The sequence below is a fragment of the Plasmodium knowlesi genome, assembly GCF_000006355.2.
Source record: "Plasmodium knowlesi strain H genome assembly, chromosome: 8".
Lineage (NCBI taxonomy): Eukaryota > Apicomplexa > Aconoidasida > Haemosporida > Plasmodiidae > Plasmodium > Plasmodium knowlesi.
The window spans coordinates 79,129-104,150 of NC_011909.2; the positions used below are offsets into that span (position 1 = coordinate 79,129).

The 25,022-nt window shown below is 36.6% G+C and overlaps 4 protein-coding genes and 2 non-coding genes across 6 annotated transcripts; 3 read left to right on the forward strand and 3 right to left on the reverse strand.

Annotated features, from left to right (window-relative positions):
* Positions 1-901: 901 nt before the first annotated feature.
* On the reverse strand, positions 902-5,749 carry PKNH_0800950. The gene has a single exon (XR_005506372.1). It is a non-coding gene; the product is annotated as a 28S ribosomal RNA (ribosomal RNA).
* Positions 5,750-6,659: 910 nt separating this feature from the next.
* On the reverse strand, positions 6,660-6,836 carry PKNH_0801000. The gene has a single exon (XR_002461726.1). It is a non-coding gene; the product is annotated as a 5.8S ribosomal RNA (ribosomal RNA).
* Positions 6,837-11,427: 4,591 nt separating this feature from the next.
* Positions 11,428-12,741, forward strand: PKNH_0801100 (conserved Plasmodium protein, unknown function; the record flags this gene model as incomplete). The annotated part of the gene is made up of 1 exon (XM_002258615.1): positions 11,428-12,741. One exon carries the CDS (start codon positions 11,428-11,430, stop codon positions 12,739-12,741), a length of 1,314 nt encoding a protein of 437 aa, XP_002258651.1.
* A 3,499-nt stretch (positions 12,742-16,240) lies between these two features.
* PKNH_0801200 (transformer-2 protein homolog beta, putative) lies at positions 16,241-19,327 on the forward strand (the record flags this gene model as incomplete). The annotated part of the gene is made up of 7 exons (XM_002258617.2): positions 16,241-16,481; positions 16,745-16,862; positions 17,012-17,100; positions 18,110-18,187; positions 18,390-18,477; positions 18,813-19,115; positions 19,306-19,327. The coding sequence occupies 7 exons, from the start codon at positions 16,241-16,243 to the stop codon at positions 19,325-19,327; spliced, it is 939 nt and encodes a 312-aa protein (XP_002258653.2).
* Positions 19,328-19,816: 489 nt separating this feature from the next.
* PKNH_0801300 (conserved protein, unknown function) lies at positions 19,817-21,011 on the reverse strand (the record flags this gene model as incomplete). The annotated part of the gene is made up of 3 exons (XM_002258618.2): positions 19,817-19,865; positions 20,213-20,302; positions 20,536-21,011. The coding sequence occupies 3 exons, from the start codon at positions 21,009-21,011 to the stop codon at positions 19,817-19,819; spliced, it is 615 nt and encodes a 204-aa protein (XP_002258654.2).
* Positions 21,012-22,338: 1,327 nt separating this feature from the next.
* PKNH_0801400 (conserved Plasmodium protein, unknown function) lies at positions 22,339-23,901 on the forward strand (the record flags this gene model as incomplete). Its single annotated transcript, XM_002258619.1, has 1 exon — positions 22,339-23,901. The coding sequence occupies one exon, from the start codon at positions 22,339-22,341 to the stop codon at positions 23,899-23,901; it is 1,563 nt and encodes a 520-aa protein (XP_002258655.1).
* Positions 23,902-25,022: the final 1,121 nt, after the last annotated feature.

Below are 25,022 nucleotides of genomic sequence, written 5' to 3' on the forward strand. Positions count from 1 at the left end.
GTAACGTTAATTCGTTAACTTAAAAAGTAGCTTTTAATTTAATGTATATATGTTTTGATACGTGTATATCCATATATGCTCATCGCTACTCTTATTTGTTCTCCTTTATGATTTGTTTAAAATTCATTTACGATTTGTTTAAAATTCATTTACGATTTGTTTAAAATTCATTTACGATTTGTTTAAAATTCATTTACGATTTGTTTAAAATTCATTTACGATTTGTTTAAAATTCATTTACGATTTGTTTAATATTTGAGGAATGGGTATAGGTATTATAGTATACTACCTCCTTTATACACCCATCCCCCCCCCCTTACTTTTTTTTTTTTTTGTTGTTGTTGTTTCTGTTTTCTTTAAAACACAAAATTTGAATTTCCCAATATTTATTTAAAAAAGCGCACATGATTCGGTGCATATTAGAAGCATATATGCGTAAAGGCTACATGTGGATATATACCCATATAATCCAACACATAACATAAGTAATGGGTACATACATGCATGTATGACCATTCATAAGTAATAAAAGCTCGCACATAGTCATATATTCAAGTACGTACATAATTATACACATGCGCATACTAAGTACATATACATGGGTACAGTAATATGTACAAGCACTTATATATATAAGGCGATATACCTACATACGTACTAAGGGCATGTCACACGTACATGCTAAGCAAGTCCCAAGGCAAACGTGCACATGGCGCATAATACCCTTGAGGGACGATCCGGCGAACCGGTCATTCCGACGAAGGGAACACATATGAGCAAAAGGTTGATTTACTTAAAATTGTAGGGTGTATTATTTATGTATTCATATGCAGTCCATAGGAACATACATATGCACATACGCAAATATAATAAAGGTGCGCTAATACGTGGTTATAAAAAATGAGTACCGATGGATAAGCCTCAACAGATCGTAAAACAAAGTTTACTTTCATGTTTACAGCACCAGGGGCATCTCGAGTCGTCTACAAGCATTTTTTAATTGCATTCTGCATTATAAAAATTACGGTGAAAAATATTCTTCCCAGTTATCACAAGGAAAAGAGGATACATAGCATCCTAGGCTCAAGCAGCTGAAAAATGGAAAAAAGGGCAACCCGGTGTTTTCACCCCCTCGACTGCATACTTTTAAAAAGTAATACAGAGGAGTATGAGCTCAACCACAAACCGCTCATTCTACCATACTGCAAAAGGAAACTTAATGTCACTCTACAGTTTGGAAAAAATAGAACATAGCTGCTTCTACCATAGCTAACTTACTATCACTGTGAACACAATGCAACCCCCTCCCCTTGTTCAAACTTTGAGGAATACTTTGGCAGATGGGTTGCTAATATACTGTTGATCTTACAAATGTAAGGAACTGTATATATATTCTTTTTCCAGTTTGCTTATAAAGCAGAACATTTGAAAAGCCAAATTATGCAGAACACCCTTACAGTAATGTTTATTCAGCATGGATTCTGGCTTGAGATGTATTCAGCCATTATCATCCAACAGACGTAGCTTCGGAACTCTGGCTTTGTCAACCAATCCCTATACCAAATGTCTGAACCAACTGATCCTCTCGTACCAAGTTGGATTACTGTCACATTATCAATGCGTTATTAAATTAACAATTTTCATCAGTAGGTTAAAAACTAGGCAAGTCTCATGACTGCCCAAAAAACTCAGCTCACGTTCCCTGTTAGCGGTTGAACAATCCGACACTTTGGGATTTCTTCATCCCAATGATAGGAAATGCTGATAATTTACAAAATGATCAAAAAGCTACGTCGCTAAAAGTCGCTCGGCGGCCGCAAGAAAGTTATCCCTATCATAACCCTTTTTCTATCGCCCCTTATTTGCACACTTTAGGGAAGGATAATATACGGGGATATATAATACGCATTTTCACACGTATATACACACACCCGTATATGTCCGTACCCATAATGCTTTCGCAGGAATAAGGAGGTGATAAATTACAGGCCATACAACTCCCCCCACCTAATAGGAAGAGGAGTACTATCTTAACAGACATTTCTTATATTGCAAAGTCCACAAGAGATTTCTGTTCTCTTTGAGTCTGTTAATTCCATTAGTACATTTACACTTCCATCCTTTATCGAAATAAAAGATGAAAAGGAAAATATAGCGGCGCTGTAAAATTAACTCCCCACTAGGCTGTGTCTCCATATAAATGCTATTAAGGGGAAGAACAAATATACATACGTACATGCGTACATATGTGTGCTCTTTTGATCCCCACACTAAAGGATAAGTAAAAGGACTTTGGATGGAGTGGTATTTCACTTGCGAGGAAACATTTTTCAGAATTCCTCTCCCACTTATGCTACACAATCGGAAGTCGTTTTACAGAGCCTACCTGGAGTCGAGTTCAATAGGGTCTCCTATGACCCAACTGATTTAACCAAGCCTGTTTTTCCTTGGTTGTGGTTTCGCTAGATTGCAAGTAGGGACAGCAGGAAATTTGTTTATCTGCTCTAAGTCATCTTCACTAATTAAAGCGCCACATCGTCAATCTCAAACCATAGGGAATAATATATTACGACATAAGGCATATGTAAATCCAGATAGAACACCTGGTTCACACACACTATATGCATAATAGTACTATATAACCACCCCCTGGTAAGAATCAAGAGGGCACACGCATAATGACGAAATACTTGGCTAATTTTAGAAGCTGTAGCAACTACTTCTGCCATTTACCTGTGCATCTATTGAATTACAGCTAATCTAGTTATTCAAAAGCACTGGGCAGATATCACACTGCGTCAACTGTGCTCCAAAAGAGTACGTATAAATAAACATCTATACAATATACGCATACACGTAAATATACCTACTCTCTGAGGGCGCTCACAGTGCTATGTCATAAACAGTCAAATTCCTCTTGTCCGTTTCAGTTCTGAGTTAACATTATTAGTATCCAAAAAAAAAAAAAGGGGCGAACGCCGAGAGACGCCGCCCTTCTTTTAAAGGAAGGCGAATAGAGGGAGAGAAAAAGAAAATTGAAGAAAAACAAAGTAAAGGGATACCATAGAAGAGTTTCTACTATATCCCCCTATACCCTTCCCTTTCAACAATTTCCTTTTTCTTCTCTATTCTAATGTCCTCAGAGCCAATCCTTTTCCCGAAGTTACGGATCCAATTTGTCTTACTTCCCTTACTTACATTGTTCTATTTAACCAGAGGCTGCTAACCTTGGAGACCTGATGCGGTTATTCGGTACGCACAACAAATGGTATTCAGCATATATGAAAATAATGAGATAATTCCCCGCTGGAACAGGAATTTCGCCCATATTTTCAAAATTTACTTGTTCCCTCCTTTTTTCAAGGATAGTCCTTACGCTTTCGAATAATTCATAAAAACGAATTACTATTACTACAAAACAGGAAATTTCGCCGCCAAAAATATAACCGAGATTATAAAAAACGGCGGGAAATTTGCCTGAATTGATTCAGCGAACCTCTTCTCCAAGTAAATTGATTCCAAGGTTTGCCGGAAAGTTAATTGCAAAGATAACGCAACTCGAATGTAAGGCCTATGTTAAGGAGTTCATTTGCTATTTGTGTTACCACCTTTCTGTTTTTTTTATATACCATTCGTATGGCACAGGAATGTTAACCTGTTTCCCTTTCGAGTCGGCGCAGGAGACCAGAACCACATACAATGTATGTACATATATATATATATATATGCATACACTCTGCAATCCCTTTTCCCAGCCATTTTAAAACCTTTCGGTTGCCTCTTAGGAGCGGCTAACTTTTGTACAAACACAGTTGACAAAAAACCCTTCTCCACTTCAGTCTTCAAAGTTCTCATTTGAATATTTGCTACTTCCACCAAGATCTGCACTAGGGAGATGTTCCACGAAAACTCACGTATTTCGCTTCTAAACAAAACCCCACGATTTTCTACTCATAGAAGGATCAGCAAAATGAATATATTACATTCTTACCCTTCTATGGCCCGGTATCGGTAATTCGTTTTAGCGCCATCCATTTTCAGGGCAAGTTCATTAGGCAGGTGAGTTGGAACACACTCCTTAGCGGATCCCAACTTCTATGAGCACCGTCCTGCTGTCATTACAAACCAACACCTCTTTTTTATCGGATCTAATTAGCGAACATTTAGGCACCTTATCCAGGCGTTAGGTTGAACCCTCATAGCCATTTCCTCTCACCGGAAATGGTCCACTTGGAGTTAGCATTAAAATTCATGGAAGGCGCCAAAATATTGGAATGACGTACAACATAGTATTAATCTTTAAACTACGTTCACATTTCCCTTATAGTACATTTCGGAAAATCGAGAGAGAAGTCATCCCAGCAATCAAAGCATTACCCCGCAAGCAAAGTAAAACCCTGCAAACGGAATAACACCACCGCAACCGGGTATGATCCATTGGCTCTCATGCCAAAAGTATATATATTGTAACACTCTTGTACGACGCCTTTGCATACAATCGAGAACAAAATACTCACCTTCCCATTTGAATAACTGCGTATTGCTACAAACTCCAGCGATCCTGAGAGATCCTTCGAAAATAACCAGCTATTAGGCTTTTCGTATGATTCTTCACCCCTAAATGCAGTTGAAATGAACGATTTTTACATCGGTGTCAATTCGACCCTCCATCAGACTTTCGTCTGACTTCAGTCTCACCACACTTAGTTCAAAGCCTTTCGGGTCCTACTAAATATGCTCTTACTCAATATGGCAATAATAATTGTCTACTGGTATTGTATGCGCCCACAAAAAAGAAAAACTTTTCCGCCGGTTCTACAAAACTTAACATATTATATTAATTATGCGTACAAATAAAAATTACGTCGGGGACGTATATATTAATGTTTAATGTGTCATGCACACTTGCATATTTGGTAGACTCCTTGGTCCGTGTCTCTAAACGGGTGGGTTAAGGAAGTTCACAAAAAATTGTTAGGATTATCGTAAAAGGTAAAAGAAAGCTAAAATACTTACTCTTTTACTATTTATACATTTCCTCAGTAAATAGGATATGTGACTTTCCTGGTAGGAAAATCAAGCAAACCGTTATGTTGCCTTGGCCTAAATTAGAAAATCTAGAAGACAACAATTTTAAGGCACAGAACAATCACAAACCTTATGCGTGTCTGTCCTCATATATACAAAAAACATATAATGATTTCGTTTCTGCTATCCCAATTCACTGATAATCCTTTTTATAATAAAGCAAAAAAAAAAAAATAAATTCCGAAGAATCCATTTCCTCACTTAACTATACTTTCTCCCTTAATCCGTTCCATCTTAACGATTTCAGGTACTATTTAATGGCTCATTCCTGAGTACTATTTCATCTTTCCCTCACGGTACTTGTTTGCTATCGGTCTCCTACACATATTTAGCTTTATGTGAAATGTATCCACATGCATTTGTGCTCCAATCTCAAAGAACACGACTCTTCAAGTAAAATTCCAAGAAAATGGCAAGTAATTAAAACTACGGGCCTTTCACCCTCTTTGGGGGAGGCATTCCACCTCGCTTCGCTTAAAAAATACTAAATCATTCATTTGGAATAGTACTCAACATGACAATTCCCAGAGTAAGCTTGCACAAACTTTGGGATTCCACTTTTGAGCTACTCCTTGTTCACTCGCCGTTACTAAAGGAATCATTGTTATTTTCTTTTCTTCCGCTTAATTATATGCTTAAATTCGGCGGATTCGCCCTTCTATTATGTTTTTTATCATTTAATACTGAAATATGTTTTATAGGTAGTGCACATGGGCTGCTACAAATACCCACACGCAAAACCTATATCATGAGGGGGGGAAAATATATAGACCCAAAATAGTACACTGTAAAATAAATATACAATTACATGGTTACTATCCATATATTTATATTAATATTTACTACCCCTACGCACAGAAATATTCTTCTACTCAAGAGTAAAACACGCCTGAATAAAAAATTAAATCTGCGGGCAAGTACTACTTTATCATCTTAACATCTTCGTCCACCCATGATGAATTTTTATAAACTGTCCATCCATTTTTATACCGAAGTAATGGGCATACGGTTAATAAATAATTCATAGCCCAAAGAAACCGGCGCTCCCATAGGAAGACATGCATACAACAAATGTGCAGCATGTGCTTTATATAAAGCGCACCAGCCCTAAAGCTATTTTTTCTGGCCAATTCACGACACACGAAAGAAATACTCTTCAGATAATACCAAAGAAGGAAAATATGTATAACCTTACAATAAATTTTATCGCAAGGCATCCATTCTTTCCCCCCCTTAAGGCAATTATATCCTACTGTTGATTCATACGTACAAAGTATATTCTGCGCGTGTATATCTCTACAAGTGGTATCCAATATTGAACCGCAACACGAAGACTTATCAAGTAAGGTTTCTATCATGCTCTGTAACAAGGAACATTTTTAGCGTCTCGAAATATATCCGATCGTTTATGGGCAAATGTAGAGATCCTCCTTCGTTTCCTGCGCAAATCCGCTCCATCAAAATATACATGTATATACATATATACACATGCACATAAAGAGCTTCATTTTGCACAGTTGCCGCGAATCCATATTTCAGTAGGCGAAATTTATAAATAAATTTCTTAAAAATAATAGAAGTACTATCAATTTTAGAGGGCCCTTTTTGGGTAAAAAAGACTTCTCTCCTTTGAGTGTAGTTTACATTCAGCATTCAGATGATTCACAGTCGCTGCAATTTTCATTGCGTATCGCGTTTTGCTGCGGCCTTCATCGCTGTAGGAACCAAGACATCCATCGTTAAGACTGTGCTATAAACTTTAGACTCCATACTTAAGGAACACGGCACAATGGGAACAATAGCCATAAATATGCGTATTTTAGATATAACATACACCTGTAAAATATGCCCATATATATATGCTTGTGCTCACACAGTGCCGCCCCCTGTATTCGTCCAAAAGTTAGCTATTATTACACTGTAACATATATGCACTAAATGTGCCACGATTTAATATATGTAAAAAATTGATTTTTATTTAGTTTCAAATTATGTTGAGTAATATAAGTGCTCAATACTGAGCATAATATTACCACCTCTGCATTACGCGCAAACATATATATATATATATATATATATATACACCTATATATAAAGAATATCATATGCTCTTCATATAATACACACCCCCGGGGAGCTTTCACATCACACTAGAGAATACAATTGGCCCATTCCTTTATTCCTTCTTTCGAAATGACAAGCGCCTCAAAAATTAAAATCTACAATAATGGCATAATTATGGTGAATGGATTTCTGTGGTCCTCCACACATAGCGCCTTTATGTACACATATTTATAAATTAATATATTCATATGCCTATATTCCTCTGGTGTGGATAAATGGCCTTCGAATATTTCACTCACCGTAATATATTACCCAGCCCAGTACATAATTGCCACAGACCTTTCCCTTCAGCAGGTTTATAATATAACACAGCGCCTATGCTATATATTAATTAGGATAAGCGGAAATAATTTAATGTAATAATATAATAGTTCTCTCTGTGCGCTCAGAGGCATTCAACCCCGGTTGATTACCTAGATTATGCGCATAAGGGGAAGGGTTTTTATACTGATTTCCCAATGTAAAATTTCCTTTATGTATTGCACAAATATAAACCCCCCCCAAATTACTTCTGCATATTCTAGCTTCTACTATATAATTCTCTTAAAGAGAAAACACATGAGGAGGTCAAAATAATCATCGTAGTGTAATTATCACATATATAAAAACTATATTCGCAGGCTGTATATCCAGATGTCTATAAATTAAGTTAACTCATTACTTTCTCTTCATTTCTTATGTTCCTTCTACACTTTTCGAGGTATATCCCCCCAAAAAATATACAAGGGAGGGGGGCATAAACATTTTCACCTATCTGCTGTGTACTAAAATATTATATGTATATATATACATATTCCATTCTGACCCCGACGTACAAATATATTTCACTCCTTGGAAAAAGCAGAGCGAATTTTTAAAGCACTAATTGGGTGTTATAAAGTAGGCATTATACTGCCTCTAAGGCACAATCCACTTCCAACAATTGGACACTTCAAAGGAAAAAGATCCATTCACGGGTCAATTCAAAATTTAAACCTTCTTTTTTTTTTTTTTTATTTTATTTTCCCTAATCTCCTTTCTAAGCATGGTTGAAATGTCCCATGGTTGGTCATTTATTATGATCATCGAATTTCTTTATTGAATTTATTTATTATTACGAGTGATCGTAATAAAACGTGTTCCCCGTCGGTCAGTACGAATCCCAAAATTTATAGTAAGTCACCTGTGCCTACAGAAATTAAAAAATAAATTTCCTTTTCCTTTTATCCCTTTATATTACAAACTTGTGCAAACATCCCCCATTTAATCGTATTTTCCAAAAGATTTACAAGGCCCATTTTGTAACTTCCTCTTTGACGGCCTTGTGTAAAAATAACTTCCGTTCTTCGTAACTGCGTAGGAAATTTATTCGCTCAAGGTATAAATGTATTCTTGCCGCAAACCTCACTTGATAAAATTACACGCGGAACATAACACATCCGAAGTAGTTCATACAAGGAAAATAATTTAAATAAAATGAACCAAAGGAAAGAGGGGAAAAAAAAAAAAAATGTAATTAACCACATACATCTACATATAAGGGAATTTTTTTAAACGAATGTAAACCAAAATACTCTAACGTAATGAAAAATGCTCTCAATTATATCTACAGGTCAAGAGAAAAAATGCGCGTGTCAAAAAAAAAAATCCTTTGCCTTCATTTTTTACATTAATCTTCAGTTCTCCTGTTTTGCCATAATATAACGTTTTGTACTAATTAATGTTGCATAATTCTGTCAATTGCGCTAATACAGGGAGGAATGTTTTATAATTCAACCTTCCCTATAATACCGTATACATTCTCTCCATAACTCATATTTATCCATCTTGTGTGAATAAGCACAAGCATTATCCAAAGTCTTATATACTAATTATTTTCATAAATGGTGATGCTTCATTAGCGCCTTTCCTTGAACCACCATACTGTTCATAATTCCTTTTCTTTTTTACACTTGCATTTACATATTACCCTACTAGGCGAACAACTTTTAGAGGGGGTGGGAGTTCGAGGAAAACTCACCCTGTCCTGTTAAGCTCAGCACGAAACATTTACACTTCCGAATGTTCGATCAATCATTGCTGTGCCATTGCACATATGTGTATGTGCCTAAGCGAATCAGTTAGCGAATGGCCTCGAGCACACTCGCCTCATTCGTACGGGCATACTTTCAATCATCTGTGTATCATGCGTTCACGTCCATGTATGATGATGATACCTCCAATCCTGAAATAATCTTAATAAAACAATGAGCAGAAACCTCCTTTCCTTCTTCTTCTTCTTCTTCAAAAAAAAAAAAAAAAAAAAAAAATCTTCATGTACCGAAGGGGACGCTTGTTTACTTATCCGTGCTTACATGATAAGTGCTCATGTGTGCCTCCGCTACTACACATTTATGCGCGCATGGCCATTTGTCGTTCCCCCGCCCGACTCACAGCTCTGCGGAGAATTACGCGTAAGCGAAAACACAGAGGGAAGTCCTAAAAAGCAAGTTTCAGTACCCCTTGAATACACAAATTAAGGAAAAATGAGGAAACATTAAAAAACGTTCAAATATACACAATTTTCTGTCCAATTACAGGGGCATTCAGCTCAGGTACATGACTCATTTCCCTCTTTCAGAATGCCGTAGAAAACTCACCAACACAAATGAAGCAATTGGCCTATATACGTTTTTAAATATACCGAAAGGGCACTACTTTTACTCCCACGTAACTTCAGTGTCTTCATCTAATGCGCAATTCGTTTATGAGCTAAGGAAAATATGTAAGTTCCGGCTAATAATATAGCCAGAAATACAATATTTAACTAAAGAGTATATATCATCAAATAGAGGCAGGCGCGGAATGCAAAATGGGTAACACGGGTTTGCTCACGGAGGGTACGTACCAGATGTGGCATACTCCACAAATGGAAGCCCAACTTCGATGCAAGACGATTACCGTCTTGTTCACAAATGGCACATGAATGAATGGCTATATAAATAGATAAAACCTTAAAACCTTTACTGCTACAAAAAAAAAAAAAAAAAAAAAAAAAAACCATGGCAATGTGCCATCAATAACATACCATGAACATCCCATTTAACCTTGTTGCATAAGTGAACGTCAATATTTTGCTCTCCCCCTCTTCTAAGGATAAACACACGGCGCAACTGCAAAGAGGACGCCATACTGGTAATGTAGAATATTTGTAAAAATAATCAATGTGCTAAAAAACGAATGATAAAAAATGATGAAAAAAAAAAAAAAATTAATCATCATGACGAAAATAACAGCACGCTATATCGTTAAAAGCGCTAAGAATTGTTCCTTTTTTGAGTAATGTCATCACGATATTTCGAAATAATAGACAAAAGAGAAAAAAGACAAAGAAAATAAAAAAGTACGTAACGGTGATGCATGCAACGTCGGGCAAAACATATCACAGTGGGGGAGATGGATCTCTCCCCTTTACTGGCCTCCCAGCAGTTGTGCAGCGGAACATATGTATATACATGCATAAGGTGTTATAAACATTTGTGAACCAAGAAAAAGCTAAAATGAAACGGGGAGCTACTGATATTGTAATTTTCAACTGGATCATTTGTTTATTTTTAATCTGATCCCATTCACTTTGGCGATGTTATTACGTAACTTCTATGCACTTCTAAAGAAAGTGCCTTTCTTACCCTTGGCTCGTCTATACTTACATTTTGACACCCCCCCCCTCTACTTAATTTCGTCTGAAGTATCAATGATTTCCATCCTTCTTATGTATGAAATCGTTTTAGTCGTTTTACGGTTCATATAAATTGAGGCATAAAGAAAAAAAAAAAAAAAAAATAGCTAGACAGAACCAATAATTAACTTTCCTCGCCTGTATTTTGGCTGTATATTTTGACTTTTTTTTTTTTTTTTTTTTTTTTTTTTTTTTTTCGCTACCTGTGTTAGCCACTTGTTCGGGTTACAACATTTTCCATTTTTCTCTCCATTTTTAATTTAACTGCCTAGTTGAGCATCACTTTAGTGTCCCTGCTTCTTTTCCCGGTATACTCACTAGATTTGTGCAAAATGCCTAAATTGGTGCTATGTTGCTTAAGAGAATAGTTCCTCTATTTTTGTCCTTCACAGCATTTTTTTTTTTTTTTTTTGTAATTTTTTCCCACCTCTGCGTCCATGCTATATATGCACAGAGAAAGCAACATATTCCCTTTTAGATGCAACCTCCATTCCTCCCCCCCCCCCCTTTTCTTGCAAATGTCTGCCATTATTCTTTTCCTCTTAATAGTCCGATTAACTCTTTCCTTGTCCCCTCACAGCGCCAAGACGGCGAATCCGCAAACGATAAAAGATGCAGATTTTGAAATTACGTACGAACCGAATGGCAGGCAACTTCACATTGGCAGCCTTAACGAGGAAAAGTGCAACAACTACAGCTACTACATAAATGAGCAGTGCGAAATAATTCACTTTCTAGAAAAAATGGATGATAAAAATGCTCTTTTGTGTAAGAACAAAAACAAATGTGAGTACCTCACTAATTATGTGTTCCAAAGTCTGGGCATACAAAGCGTCCAAGAAGAAGATTTCTCAAATTTCACTACGCCACTTAACGCAGAAATTGAGAAAAAGGAAAAATGCAACAAAGAAGTGCAGCTAAATGAAAACATCAAATGCATGTGTTGTATCAAAGAGATAGAAAACAGCGAAACCAAAAAAATAAATGAAGAGTTAACCCCAGGACAGGCAGCTACAATCGATAAGTACCCCTTCAGTGACTGCAAATGTATTTTAAAATATGAAGTAGACGATGAACACGCATTAAGTGCCGATAAATGTAAAAACTTCATTTGCAACAATGGAATTTGCACACTGCGGATGGATGGAGAACCCCTCTGCTCCTGCGAGGAGAATCATTATTTCGACAAAAATGTTGATGCGTGCGTAAGGCATCAAGATGGGGTGAACGGAGGGACGAGTCAAGTAAGTCAAGCAGCCATGGACGAACCGCGCCTGGTCACATATGAGAACGACTCGAACGGAAACGAAATATACGACGATCATAAACAGGGGGACCATGCTCAGAGAATTAATGATATCCAAGATGACAACAGCGACACACATTCTCATCATGCGTCAGGAAGCCAAAATAACGAGGAAAGTAGAAACCCAAGCAATGTGTTAACGGATGAGTGTCCAATAAATCACATAAGAAATATACAAGGGGAGTGCCAAAGGAGGGAAAGCAACTCAGCCGAAAATATTTGTCTCAGAATAGAATGTTTCGTCAATTCTAATCCCCCACTATGCGCATGTGTAGATAAAGATGGGCAAAAAATAGATGAAGTTATCTTCGACGTTTCTCACATAACAATGTGTACCCTGAACAATATAAACTGTGACAACGGGACATGCAATAACTCGCCAAAAAAAGGGGAACTCGCATGTATTTGCAACAAGAAATATAAATATAACAGATCTTTGAAGGTATGCATTGGTTACGCTACAACACATCTTCTCAGTTGGGTGCTCATCATTGCTCTGTTCGGCATCATAGCAAATGCGCTCTGAGCTGATATGAAAAGTTAAATAAATGGGCTTTCCTTTTCCTTCCTTTACTCAAGAACAAATAAACCATTTATCTAACTCACATGGAGCTATGTTTTACCGACTCAGGTTATATACTCTTGTTTTAATTTCGTTCCTTTTCTTTTTTTTTTTTAAAGAAGTTCTACTACAAAAAATGTATAGCTCCCCAAAGATTGGGATAACTAAATAAGGAAATCAACTCAGGAGGGCACACAACACACCTCAGCAAGAAAAAGAGAAGAAGAAGTATGCGTAACCCGTGTCCAGAGGAAGTAGAAACATGCGTTATATACCTCCATGGAAAAACACCCCTTTTAACCTTCCATTCCATTTACTCTTTTTTTTTTTTTTTTCATGCTAGAAATTAATTCTCCTGGGTGATGTCAATCATCGCACGATTAACAATTGTTAATTTTTGTAGCATATGTCCATACCCAAATGATTACATGTTTAAATGTCGAAGCATCGAAAATAGGGAAAGCACATTTGGCATGCCAAAAAAGGAAAATTTTTCTTCCGTTCCTTTTAATGCTTAATAATTTTTTTTTTAAAAAAAAAAAATCCATTTTGCTGTCCTCCCTTGTTTGAACAAGAAACGCTTTAAAAACTATATTTTCTATAAAAAGTGAAACAGTTTAGCCAGTTTGACGATATGTCAAACTGGCACTGCAACGATTGACACGCAAAAATGTCCTACCCCCACATGAAGTGTAAATCTACTGCGGTCTATTGTGGTGTACTGGGCTATTTGCCATATTAAGAGCACACAATTGGATTAATCAGATTCTCATAAGTACCTTAGAAGGAAGAAGATACAAAAGAGGGCAGTATCATTATGCGACATTGTTGTAAAAAAGAAAGGAGTATATATTTTTTTTAACTTCTACCATTTTAGGGTGACACAGCGCATAAGCTAAACGTACATATTTTAATTTCCTGCCCCTTTTGTATTTCCTTTTCTTAGGAAATTCTTTAAGATGAGCTCATTATGGCCCTCTAAAATATTCACTTATATTGACATTCCCCCCAAAAGCGGGCACATGAATCTTGCAGATTTTTAATTCTTGCCCCCCAATTTTATACCTGACATGGGAAACAGGAAAATGCAGGTGACTGAATAAACCTCTTAACCAAAAAAAAAAAAAAAAAAAAATATTTATACATATAAGAGGCGCCAAAGAAAACGATATGCACTGATCCATCAAGTGACAGTAAGAAGCCTAAATATTTAACCGTTTCAATAAAAACATGTGATCAACGAATAACAAATGCTTGCAGCGTTTTTATCTATTACTTTTGTGTACCCAAGTTCTCTGATAATGCTCTTAATCCTTGCTTCTATTCGTCAAGATGTGCGTCTTTACGATGCTTTTACGCGTGGCTATAACGCAAAAACGGGATCATAATATCTCCCTAGAAAATAACATAGCCTAAAAGCCTCAACATTGCTCTTAAAATGTTACAACGTTGACACCCCTCTAAGATATTCATTTATTCCTTGGCATAGACACTATGTAATAAATATAAATGCATATGTTTCTGCCAATTCCCATAAGATATATTCCATGAACCACACTAATCCTTGAATAAATGTCTTCCTCCACCTTTAACCTTTCGCCAATTTTACACGTTCACCCTGTTTTCCCCGCTCCCCATTTAACCCACATGAAAACGTCTATAGAAGCTGTTTGGTATATATGTGCATGCCTCTTATCAACACAAATTAGACGCAGATAATGGTCCAGTCGAAAAATGAAGAATACCTCCCTCATGTGTTATCTTCTGTCTTTTAATTTACCAAATAGGTGCGTTTAAATTGGGATCGTTAAAAATGGATCCCATGCATGGTAATTCCTGTGGCGATGGGATCCGCCTGATGGTTCACACGCAAATAGGAAAACGCAAAAAATTATTTTTCCCCATTCTGCTCACGAAATATATGTTTGCACAGGTGCTTCTCACTTGCGAACAACAAATGCCACATTTTTTTTTTTTTTTTCCCCCCCTTTTCTTATTTAAAATAAGTTGTACATGAATCCAACGTACGTAACGTGTTTAGTAAGATGAATTAAGCGAAAAGGCAACGACAGGCTTCTCCCTATTTTAAAGAAGCAAATTGTCCTCACGACCGCAGGTGTAAGTCTTAAATTTTGTTTTCATTTTTTAAGCAGCAGGGGATTCAAAACTATCTTCAAAAATATGGCTAAACAGATTAACATCAATTTTTAAAACGAAAAAAAAAAAAAAAAAAAAAAAAGAGGGGAAAAAAATTGGGCGAACACATGTGTTTTTCTCGGCAGGGATGCGATGCATACATATTTATTTGACCCTAAACCCAGGTAGTAGAAACGTAAAAAAAAAAACTTCAAACAAATGCGGAACCTGGACTTTACCCTCTTTTTATATATGATCCTTAAACGTCTGCTCATAACGATGCATACAAATATGGGCATGCTACGCTTCATATGTACACCACCACTTCCTGTTCATGTATGCCCGAAGAAAGAAAAAAAAAAAGGGAATCTACAAAAAATATTATAAATAAAAAAAATCAAACCAAATCATAAACAGAAACGTATTTAAATAGCCAGTGAATGAAATATAATTATGTTTTTCCGGAAGAACAAAAAAAAGCTCATTTGCCCCAAACGGAAGAATGAATGAAATTTAATCATACACGTGAACGGAAAACAACCTCTCTGTGTTTGTTTTGTGCGCGAAAAGGGTGTTGCATTATACGTGCATTTTTGGATTTGCACTTAACATTTTCATATGCGTATATTACTACAAACGGTATCACTCACAGTTATATACGTAAACTTCACCTTCGCCTGCATCCATCGTTCATCATCAGTAATTAATTACGCGCTTATAGAATTAACAACTGTGAAGTATTTGAAAAAGAAAAAAAAAAAAAAAAAAAAAAAAAGAAACATGGAGAAAAAAAAGCAGTACATATAGCCCTATCTTGGAAAAGAGTTCATGTTAAATGATATATATAATTCGTGGGCTCTAGGACAAAAATATATAACATTTGAATATGAGTTCACATTAAAGTGCATATATAATAGTATAAGCGGATAAGGAATGAGGGCCTACTCAAATCGTGGTACTGCTTACCCTCATAAGGAGGTATGCTTTAAGTACTTACATACTTTTGCGCATATCTGCGCTTCTAAATTTAAGGGATGCTTTTAATCCATACCCCCCTCCACTGCTTCCATTTTTTTTTAAAAAGGATACCCATTCATCCATTCATCCATTCATCCATTCATCCATTTATCCATTTATCCATTTATCCATTTTTCATGAAGTACACTTTTCCATTTTCCTCTGTATCAGTTTTTTGTTTCCCAACACCTGCACCAATCATTCGCTGTCATATGTATGTATAGCTCCTTCTAACAAACGCCCCCTTGTGTACAATTTTTTTGTTAATTGTAAAAAGCGTATATATATTTTTTAAGTAAATTAAAAAAAAATGAGTTATAAAGATGATAGAGAGGGCTCTGAAGGGCGCGATCATGAACGTGATCGAGACCGGGACTATGACCGAGACCATGACCGAGACCATGATCGAGACCATGATCGGGACTATGATCGCGACTATGACCGGGATCGGGATCGAAATCGTGAACGGGACCATGACCGAGACCATGATCGCGACCATGACCGGGATCGTGACCGCGACAGGGACAACGACAGGGATCACAAGAACGATGGTAAACCGGGAAAACTAAGCACCATAACACGGTGGTGCACTGCGCATTGTTTTGCACCATTATATATGCGCCATGCTTGCATGTGTAGCTTGCAACTGTTTACGCTACCCCTACATAGGCACATACCATCGTGTGTACCTTCTTAAGTACCACATTTGCGTTGTGCGGGTTTCACGCTTTACGCTTCTGACGGAACGCACGTATAAACCTTCTGCTCAATTTACACGACCAACACAACTCTCACCACTCCCCTCTCTTGAAAGGAACAACCCTGTATGTGTCAAACATAAGCTCAAAAATAACGACGTCTAAACTGCAAGATATATTTGAAGAGTACGGAACGATAGAAAAGTGTTATGTCATCAGCAACCCGATCACCAGGTAAGGAATGTCCAACACTCCATTACATTTTGCAGTTCACCTCTTGTATGTCGTCTCCCTGTAAATCATGTATCCTCCATTTTATAGTACAAGAAAGAGGTAGCCCTAAATTTTGTAACACCCCCTAAATGTACCTTCCCACTTTGCAGAGAATCACGCAACTTTGGATTTGTCACATTCAGCAATCCCGATGACGCAAATAACGCCATGATCAAAGCCAACAAAATGGATATTGAAGGTTATTAACAAAACGAATACATGCGCCTGTACTTTGTATGCTTCATATTTACTTATTATTGTGATCGGAGTGACTCAAACAGGGGAAAAAACGAGGAAAATAAAATAAAGAAAAATCTGTATCGTAATATATTAAAACGTAGTAACATCACTGCACTTTAGTACTTTCAAAAAAAAAAAAATTACAATAAAGGAATGGCAACGTGTAATGTACATGCGAACAAACAAAAAGATATATGCATAGATGGGGATGACTCTCCTGCAAAGGAAATAAACACCATGGAGGGAATGCCTCCCAAAGAATATGGTTGCTATAAAATTATTGCCAGATTGCAGACAGGCCATAAGAGTACATACATTATACACCATCGCAGAAATTACTACCACACTAATGTTGTTAACGTCTATTTCATGTCTCAATAATAACAAATTTTCGACCGTTCGAACGCTTTCCATCATGCATGCGACATCTGCGCGATGCGCACATATGTGTGTCTACGCATTTGGGTGAATAATCTTCGAACACAAGCAGCAATTGTAACCCTGGGGCTATACAATTCTCTATATCGATTTAAATAAAATTAACCCCGTTGCCATTTCCAATATGACTAATCACACTGCTAAAGGAAAATCAAATTCGAAAATAAAACGTATTGTTTTTCCTCCCTCAAAAAATTGTCATGCAGAAAGATTATTTATAAAAAAAAAAGCTGACAAGATGTTTTCGAGTTTTTCCTCCAACATGTATGCCCCCATTGCATAATTGTAAACATGTGGAAAAGTTGCAAATTTGAAATGTTACTCCTGCCTGCACGCTTACTACTTCCTCCACCCCCCCAAAAAAAAAAAAAAAAAAAAAAAAAAAAAATTCCCGCACTTCACAATATCCGTTACAAACATACATATGTCCCATGCCCAATGCTAGACGTATTTATAAATCATGTCCCAAAAAAATTATTAGCAAAGAAATAAAATAAACACAATAATTATCGAATTTTTTTTCATGATAGGACGTATTATTAACGTAGAAATAGCCAAGCGAAACGAGCCACACGATCCAACCCCGGGAGAATATAAAGGAATTCAAAGTAAGTACAGTTTTCATAGGACATACTAGACATGTTAGCATTTGCACAAAAATTGCTACCAGGCTACCCCGTGTGTACTCCTCCTAGGAAGTGCTCGATTTGTTTACAAATTAATATGTTTTTTTAACCACGTCAAACAACTTTGGAAAACACTTCCCCCCTATCATAACATGGATCTTTCTTTCTTTTCCCCCCCCCAAAGATATGATGAAAAGAAACGGAATGAGGTACGATTTTTATGGAAGAAGATACGACAGACCATTTGACAGAAGAAGATATGACACAGGAAGGTAATTCGAGTTATTAAGTGGAGTGTTCCACGGGGGGAGAAATGTTCTCCCTAGATGCAACGTCAAACTCTCCGTTGAATGTTATGCATATGGGAACGCTTTATCCTTACCCCTCGTGGTACATTTTCTTGTGTTTTGCGTGTGCTGTAAGATCCGTTTGTTCAACTATTCCATAATTTGGGAAAACATTCTTCCATTTAGCAATCACTTTTTTCCGAAGCTCCTTTGTTATTGTTGTTCCGTTTAGTACACTAACCTGATGAGGGAGCTATGTACGTATTATAACGCACACTTTGATGACTGCCCCCCTTTTTAATCTTTACACCTATGTATAGGCCCTACCCATACTACCGAGAGCACGGTCATAATTTCGGCTACCATCGCAACAACTCATACAGACATTACGACAGATATGGAAGAAATGCATATGATGATCATCGACATTACGATCGAAGATCCATAGACGATAAGTACCACAAGAGGAATGATTATTACAAAAGAGACAACAGGAACAGTGGCGACGAAAGGGATTACTCTAGGGATGACAGTAGAAGAAAGAAACGATATGAACGAAGCAGAAGATCGCCCAGTATTTCGAACGAGAGGAGACACTACAGGAATAATTCTCCCATCGAAAGGTGAGATCATTAATATGAGAACTTGTCGCATGTTTGGTGAAACGGAATGGGAAAGCCATCTCCCAGCTAGTGGAAATATGGATGAATGAGTCCACACGAAAATTTTATAAATGCTTTTCTCATATATATTTGTTATTACCTCCACACGCACATCATATATATTTTTCCCCCGACACATACCCTTGTATAGAAGCCCACACCATAGAAGGTAGTGAAATCAAAACAGAAACAAATTGTGGATCGTATGCCAAAATATTTGTATACTAAAAGCAAACATCCAGATTATATTTCCCGAAATAAGAGACACAGGGTTTCATATTTCTCTATATTTTTTAATCCCATGACAAATATATTTTTTTTTTTCCAAAACGAATAAATCAATGTTTGAATGTTCATAAAAAATACAAATTTTTAAATTTTTAAATTTAAGTACCCACAAACACACACACAAACAAAAAAAAAAAAAAAAAAAGAAAGAACAAAAAAGCACACACACACACACATACGCATATATATTATATATATAGCTCAACCAATAAACAGTATTTTTTTCATTTCTTAATTCTCACACATATGTCATAAACTACCAAAATTTTTAAAACAACATAATGATAAAATTGAACCACTTCAACAGTCACAGCTTGGTTTAAAAAAAAAAAAAAAAAAAAAAAATCAAAATCAAAATCAATTTATCTTGGTCCCTAAATATAATCATCATCGTATCTCCACCTTTTTAACAACTTCTTGTAACTAAGCGAAAGAGAGAAAGAAATAATAAAAAAAAAAAAAAAAAAAAAAAGAGGCATACAATGTGAGAGCAGAATATGCACGTCCAAACACAACATATGAAACAAAAATTGAACAAAAAAACGACAATGATGCATGGATACTTCCGAAAATTAGTGCGCAAAAGGCCCAGAATAGTGCAGTGTCTTCTCCACTATGAATGTACCATAAAAAAAATGAAAATCCAAAATTACGCAAACAGAAAACAAATCAATCAAAAGACCATCAAAAGATGAGCCCAAAGCAAAAACAGAACAACGCTTAAACGCACCAGCCGAGCGATGCTTCTTCTTTTTTTTCCCCATCTTTACCTAAATATTTTTACAGGTAAATCAGCTTTCTGTCTGCAATAATTCTCGCACATTTGTAACCATGTCATGAGCTCTTCCCTAGTCCCTGCTCTGTATATATTTGCACACGCGTGTGTGTTAGACGGTAAAGGAAAAATATAATGATGTGTACAAAATGAAGCTCTTAAGAATGTACTATTTAAGCGCAGAATGTGAAAATAGGAACAGCCAACTCGCATGGGTGGCCTGTCGAAAAATCGAGCAGAACCAAATGCAATAAAATAGGAAGCACATGCAAAAACAGCAGCAACGGTATTGTTGCGAATGAATATATAATTCGTTACCTGATGGGGTATATTTTTGAAAATTCAAGAAAGCAATTTTTCCCCTTTCCTTTTATACACTGCTCAGGGAAATTTGAATAAAATGAATGAACATATTCCCGCTCAGTGTCGGAGAATTTTTCGTTCAAATAAGACGCAAATACCCAAAATAAAAACCACTGAGCATGGCATGGATGTTTAACGTCATTTGAATTCAAGCTTTCATCAAACATGTAAAAATTCTCTTGCTTTATTTTTTCTATTTCGTTATTTTTAAAATTTTCTTCCGGGTTATTTTGCGCAGTTGTCTGTGACAACCTCTGCTTGAATTGCTCATCTGTCTTTTGCCACTTCTCCCCTTTTGGCAATTCGCCAGGCGGGAATCGGCCATTTTCCCTTTTATTGTTTTCGTCTTCGTAATGTTTTATGTCTTCCGCAACATTTTCTTTCCTATCGTTATTTTTGTAAAACACTTTTGATGCTATTTGGTTACCCATAGTACCATACTGACATCTTAATCACGTTGGTGATTAAATAATACCACCGCGCAAAAATGGATGAGGAATGACTAAGCGACACGCAGGCTCTGGTGTCTTGAGTGAAGTCGACAAATAGCTATCTCAATATATGCGCTACGTATGTACCAAGTGGAATCTTATGCTTCAATCATTACAGCTTTGTTGTTGAGAAACTATCATCAAATGGGCACCCTTCCATATACATATACTCACGTATCGTGACATATATATTTGTTCGTCCTACTTTGATGGATTTTTTTTTTCCTTCACCCTGTTAAACATCGCCCCGCTATCCATTTTATGGATTAACGATGGGATCACTATTTCCCCTTCCCTCTTTCTCCAAAAAGACCATTAATTAGACTTTACACTATATCATCAAATTTCTTCTGCTAAAATGTTTGAGTGCTACCCCCCTGATGTATGAACAAAGAGGGCGATATTTCAAACTACAAAAATTGTACAATGTATCACGCATTTATGACACACCTCACTTCAAGCCCTCCTGGGGGTATACAATCACAGTATCAAAAATGGAATGACCGTCTTCATACTCTCACTTATAGAAAAGTAACACACTGGAAAGAATGTAAATCAACCTTTCGGTAACAAGCAATTGGAATGCCTTCACAATTATGAGTCATCAAAATTGCAGTGTGGCGATTGGGCAGCTTGCCACGTTGGCAAAATAAACTACAGTTTTTTTTTTTTTTTTGTAACAGCAGATGGAGCAAATCAGATAGGTAAAGAAAATACGCAAAAGTGGAAGGTCCCTAAATATTATCGTTTAAACAACCAGTCGAGCATTTTTTTCTTCCCACAAAAAAAAAAAAAAAAAAAAAAAAAAGGAACCCACTTATAGGCCCCCTCCAACTGACAATTGTGCATACACCACGTAGGAAAAATTGAGTTGACCACCCCCAAAACAGGAATACAAATAAGCATGCCCCAATTGATAAACTTGCTTGCTCAAAACGGATGAAACATTTGCGGGAGCTGTGTTTAAAAAAAAAAAAAAAAAAAAAAAAAAAATGCTCGATTAACCTACTTGCAAAATAGGCAAAGAAAGAAAACGGAAGGAGCTTCTTCACTATGTACACGAAAATGTATTGTGGTAGAGAACTTTCCACACGTGATCGACAAGTGAGTGATGCGTAAGCGATATGATGAAAGAAGAACTACGGAATAAGGAGAGGCTTACTATTGCAAACTCATAAAACTTGTCCCCTTCGCCAATTCGACCAACCCACCCAGTGACACATTATGCCCCTTCACAAACAAACAGAACGATCATCGCTATCACACAATGCTTTTATTAAACGCAAGTGCCAGGATCAGATATGTTGTGAATCTCACCCTATTCTTTTTCATTACAAAAATAGTAATTTGCATTTTATGTAAACATAACAGTGCCCTACGCAGTAGTAACTTCTTCCGCCATAAGAGCAAGAAAATCTTCCATGTAGACCTCGTCCCAAGTGAAAAAAGAATTCCCAAGTGTGCAGCCTTTATTTATTTTAACAGCCCATACAAAAAGATAGACGCCACAGAAAAAGAATATAAACTCAATGATGATTTGAAAAACATTATTCTTCTGTTTGGGAGAATTGCCGAGCCATATTACCCCAAGACAGCTGAACAATTTAATTTTAACAAAGAACCCTACAGTAAATATATCCATACAGGTGAAAATTCAAGTTGCACAAAATGGAAATACGTTTTTAAGGATCATAAGAAAATTAATAAAACAATTTTCCATGAAAAAATTTGCCAACTCAAATTTAAATGGCCAATTAACCAAGATGAAAATATTACAGAAAATAACTTCTACAATTTCGTCATAGAAAGATGCCTGAACAATATTAACATTGTAAAAAATAATATTCATCATTTGAAGCTCCTTCTCAGCAAAGCCATAGAAAGTAAGAAGGAATATACCGGGAGAGGCGACAAGGAGGGCACTCCAGCAGAGGAACAAAAGAAACTCTTCCTCCATAATTTGTACGACGAACTGGAAAAAGAATTCTTCAACGGAAATGAAGACATCGAACAGGGAGAAAAACCGAATTCAGGGCTACAAGGGGACCCCCTTGAGAGGGACAAGCGTAGGAGGAAAATACTGGAAAAATTGGAAAACTTGCACCTAAATGATATTTTTAAACAACACAATAGATCCTACACAAGACTCCTCGTTAACGAAATTTTTAACAAAGAATATCCATCGAAGAAAACCACAGATTTATTCCTTCATTTACTTTTCCAATCAAATGTAGAAGAATTTTCGTATGAACATTTTATAACCTGCCTGAACAGGCTAGGCAAAAAAATTGAGCTCTTCACCTGCAATTATAATTCCAACATTCACTTTGATCACTTCCTTTTTCTCATGAAAAATGAATTTAAAAAAAACTCCATTCAGCTGAAAAAAAAAAAAGCTTCTTCTGCAAAAATTGCAAAAGCAAAAAAGGATTACGGTAACGACCCAAGGAAAAGCCTAACTGCGCAAAGAAACAAAACCAGACTTATCCAACACAGACATAACAGTGTAGCGGAATGTGCGAAAAAAAAAAAGAAACAAAACTCGCTTATCATACAACATGATGCCATCAGTAACCAGCTTAATGACACACAGTGTAATGTCAAAAATAGAGACCACTTACACCAACTCCAAGGTTTGGATACTCGACAGGCAAATTTTATAGCTCCTCCCACTTTGAACAACGAAGAAAATGTAAAGGAACGTAAAAATATACACACCGACGGCATGCAGACCAATTCTCAAACCATGGGTACTAACCTCAAGAGCACAGTTATTCGGTTATTTAACTACATCGTCAACAGCATAAAGAAAATGGCTCCTAATGGGTAAATACAAAAATGGATTTCCCTTTCCCCCCATTTGGCGCAGTTCCACCTTTTACCCCTCAGCGCGTCAAGGTATGTCTTGCAGACACATGGGAAAATACTTCCACGTTCTGTCGAAGCTCCTTCAAATTATCAATACACCCACAGGTGTATACACTTGAGAACTTCTCAACGGTGCATTGATATGCGGCTACGTTCATTTCTTTTCCATCCATCCCCTTTACTTGTCCTTCTTTTTTTTTTTTTTAAATCTTCTGCGAATTTGATAATTGCGTTATCTCATTTGTAGATGTTCAATCCGCACCACAGTTTGCTGCATCCCGTTTTGGACATTCCTCACGGGAGGCGCTTCTCCAAAGGGTCCTTCTGATCCCCCTTCGACAATTTCGTATTTTTTTTTCAATACACCAATAAGTGCAATAAAAGAAGAAAAAAAAAAAAAAAAAACGCACCTCTGGCACCATTTGTTTGTTTGTTTCTTGTTCACCTAAAGAGTGATTACCTTTTCGCGCAAATAACATTCCCTTGTCCATATGACCATAAAAACTGTATGTTCGTATGAAACACTAATGTATACACTTCACGCATGATGCTTACCTTTATCGCCCTTGTTTATGTCTATAAAAAACAGAACGCACCAGAGCGTTATCCTCAATTAAGGAACAAATTCACGTTACGTGAAGTAGGAAATGTCTGTTCTTCTTTCGCATTGCTTTAAAAACGAAACCCTTTCATCTTCCCAGCGAGCATAATCCTTTTACCCCGCTAAACTGGTAGGTTGGATATGCGTCGGACTAACATATTTTTTTTTTTTTTTTTTTTTTTTTTTTTTCTTTTTGACCATCTTAATGATTAGTAATAGTGAAGGACACAGATCGCTTTCAAAGTGGAAAAAAAAAAAAAATTCCACTTATTAGAATTTTTTTTTTTCCCCCCCCAACTTTCTCAACCATGTATGCGAGAATCTCCGCACAGCGCATAGTACCAATTCATTTTAAGGCTCCCTTGATCAGCTGAAGGATGAAAGAAGTGTCATTGGTAAGAAGTGCTACATCCCTCCGCGCCTTCATGTGAACAATTTTGTATGACCTTACGCTTCTGTATTTTTTTTCCCCTGGTCACTAA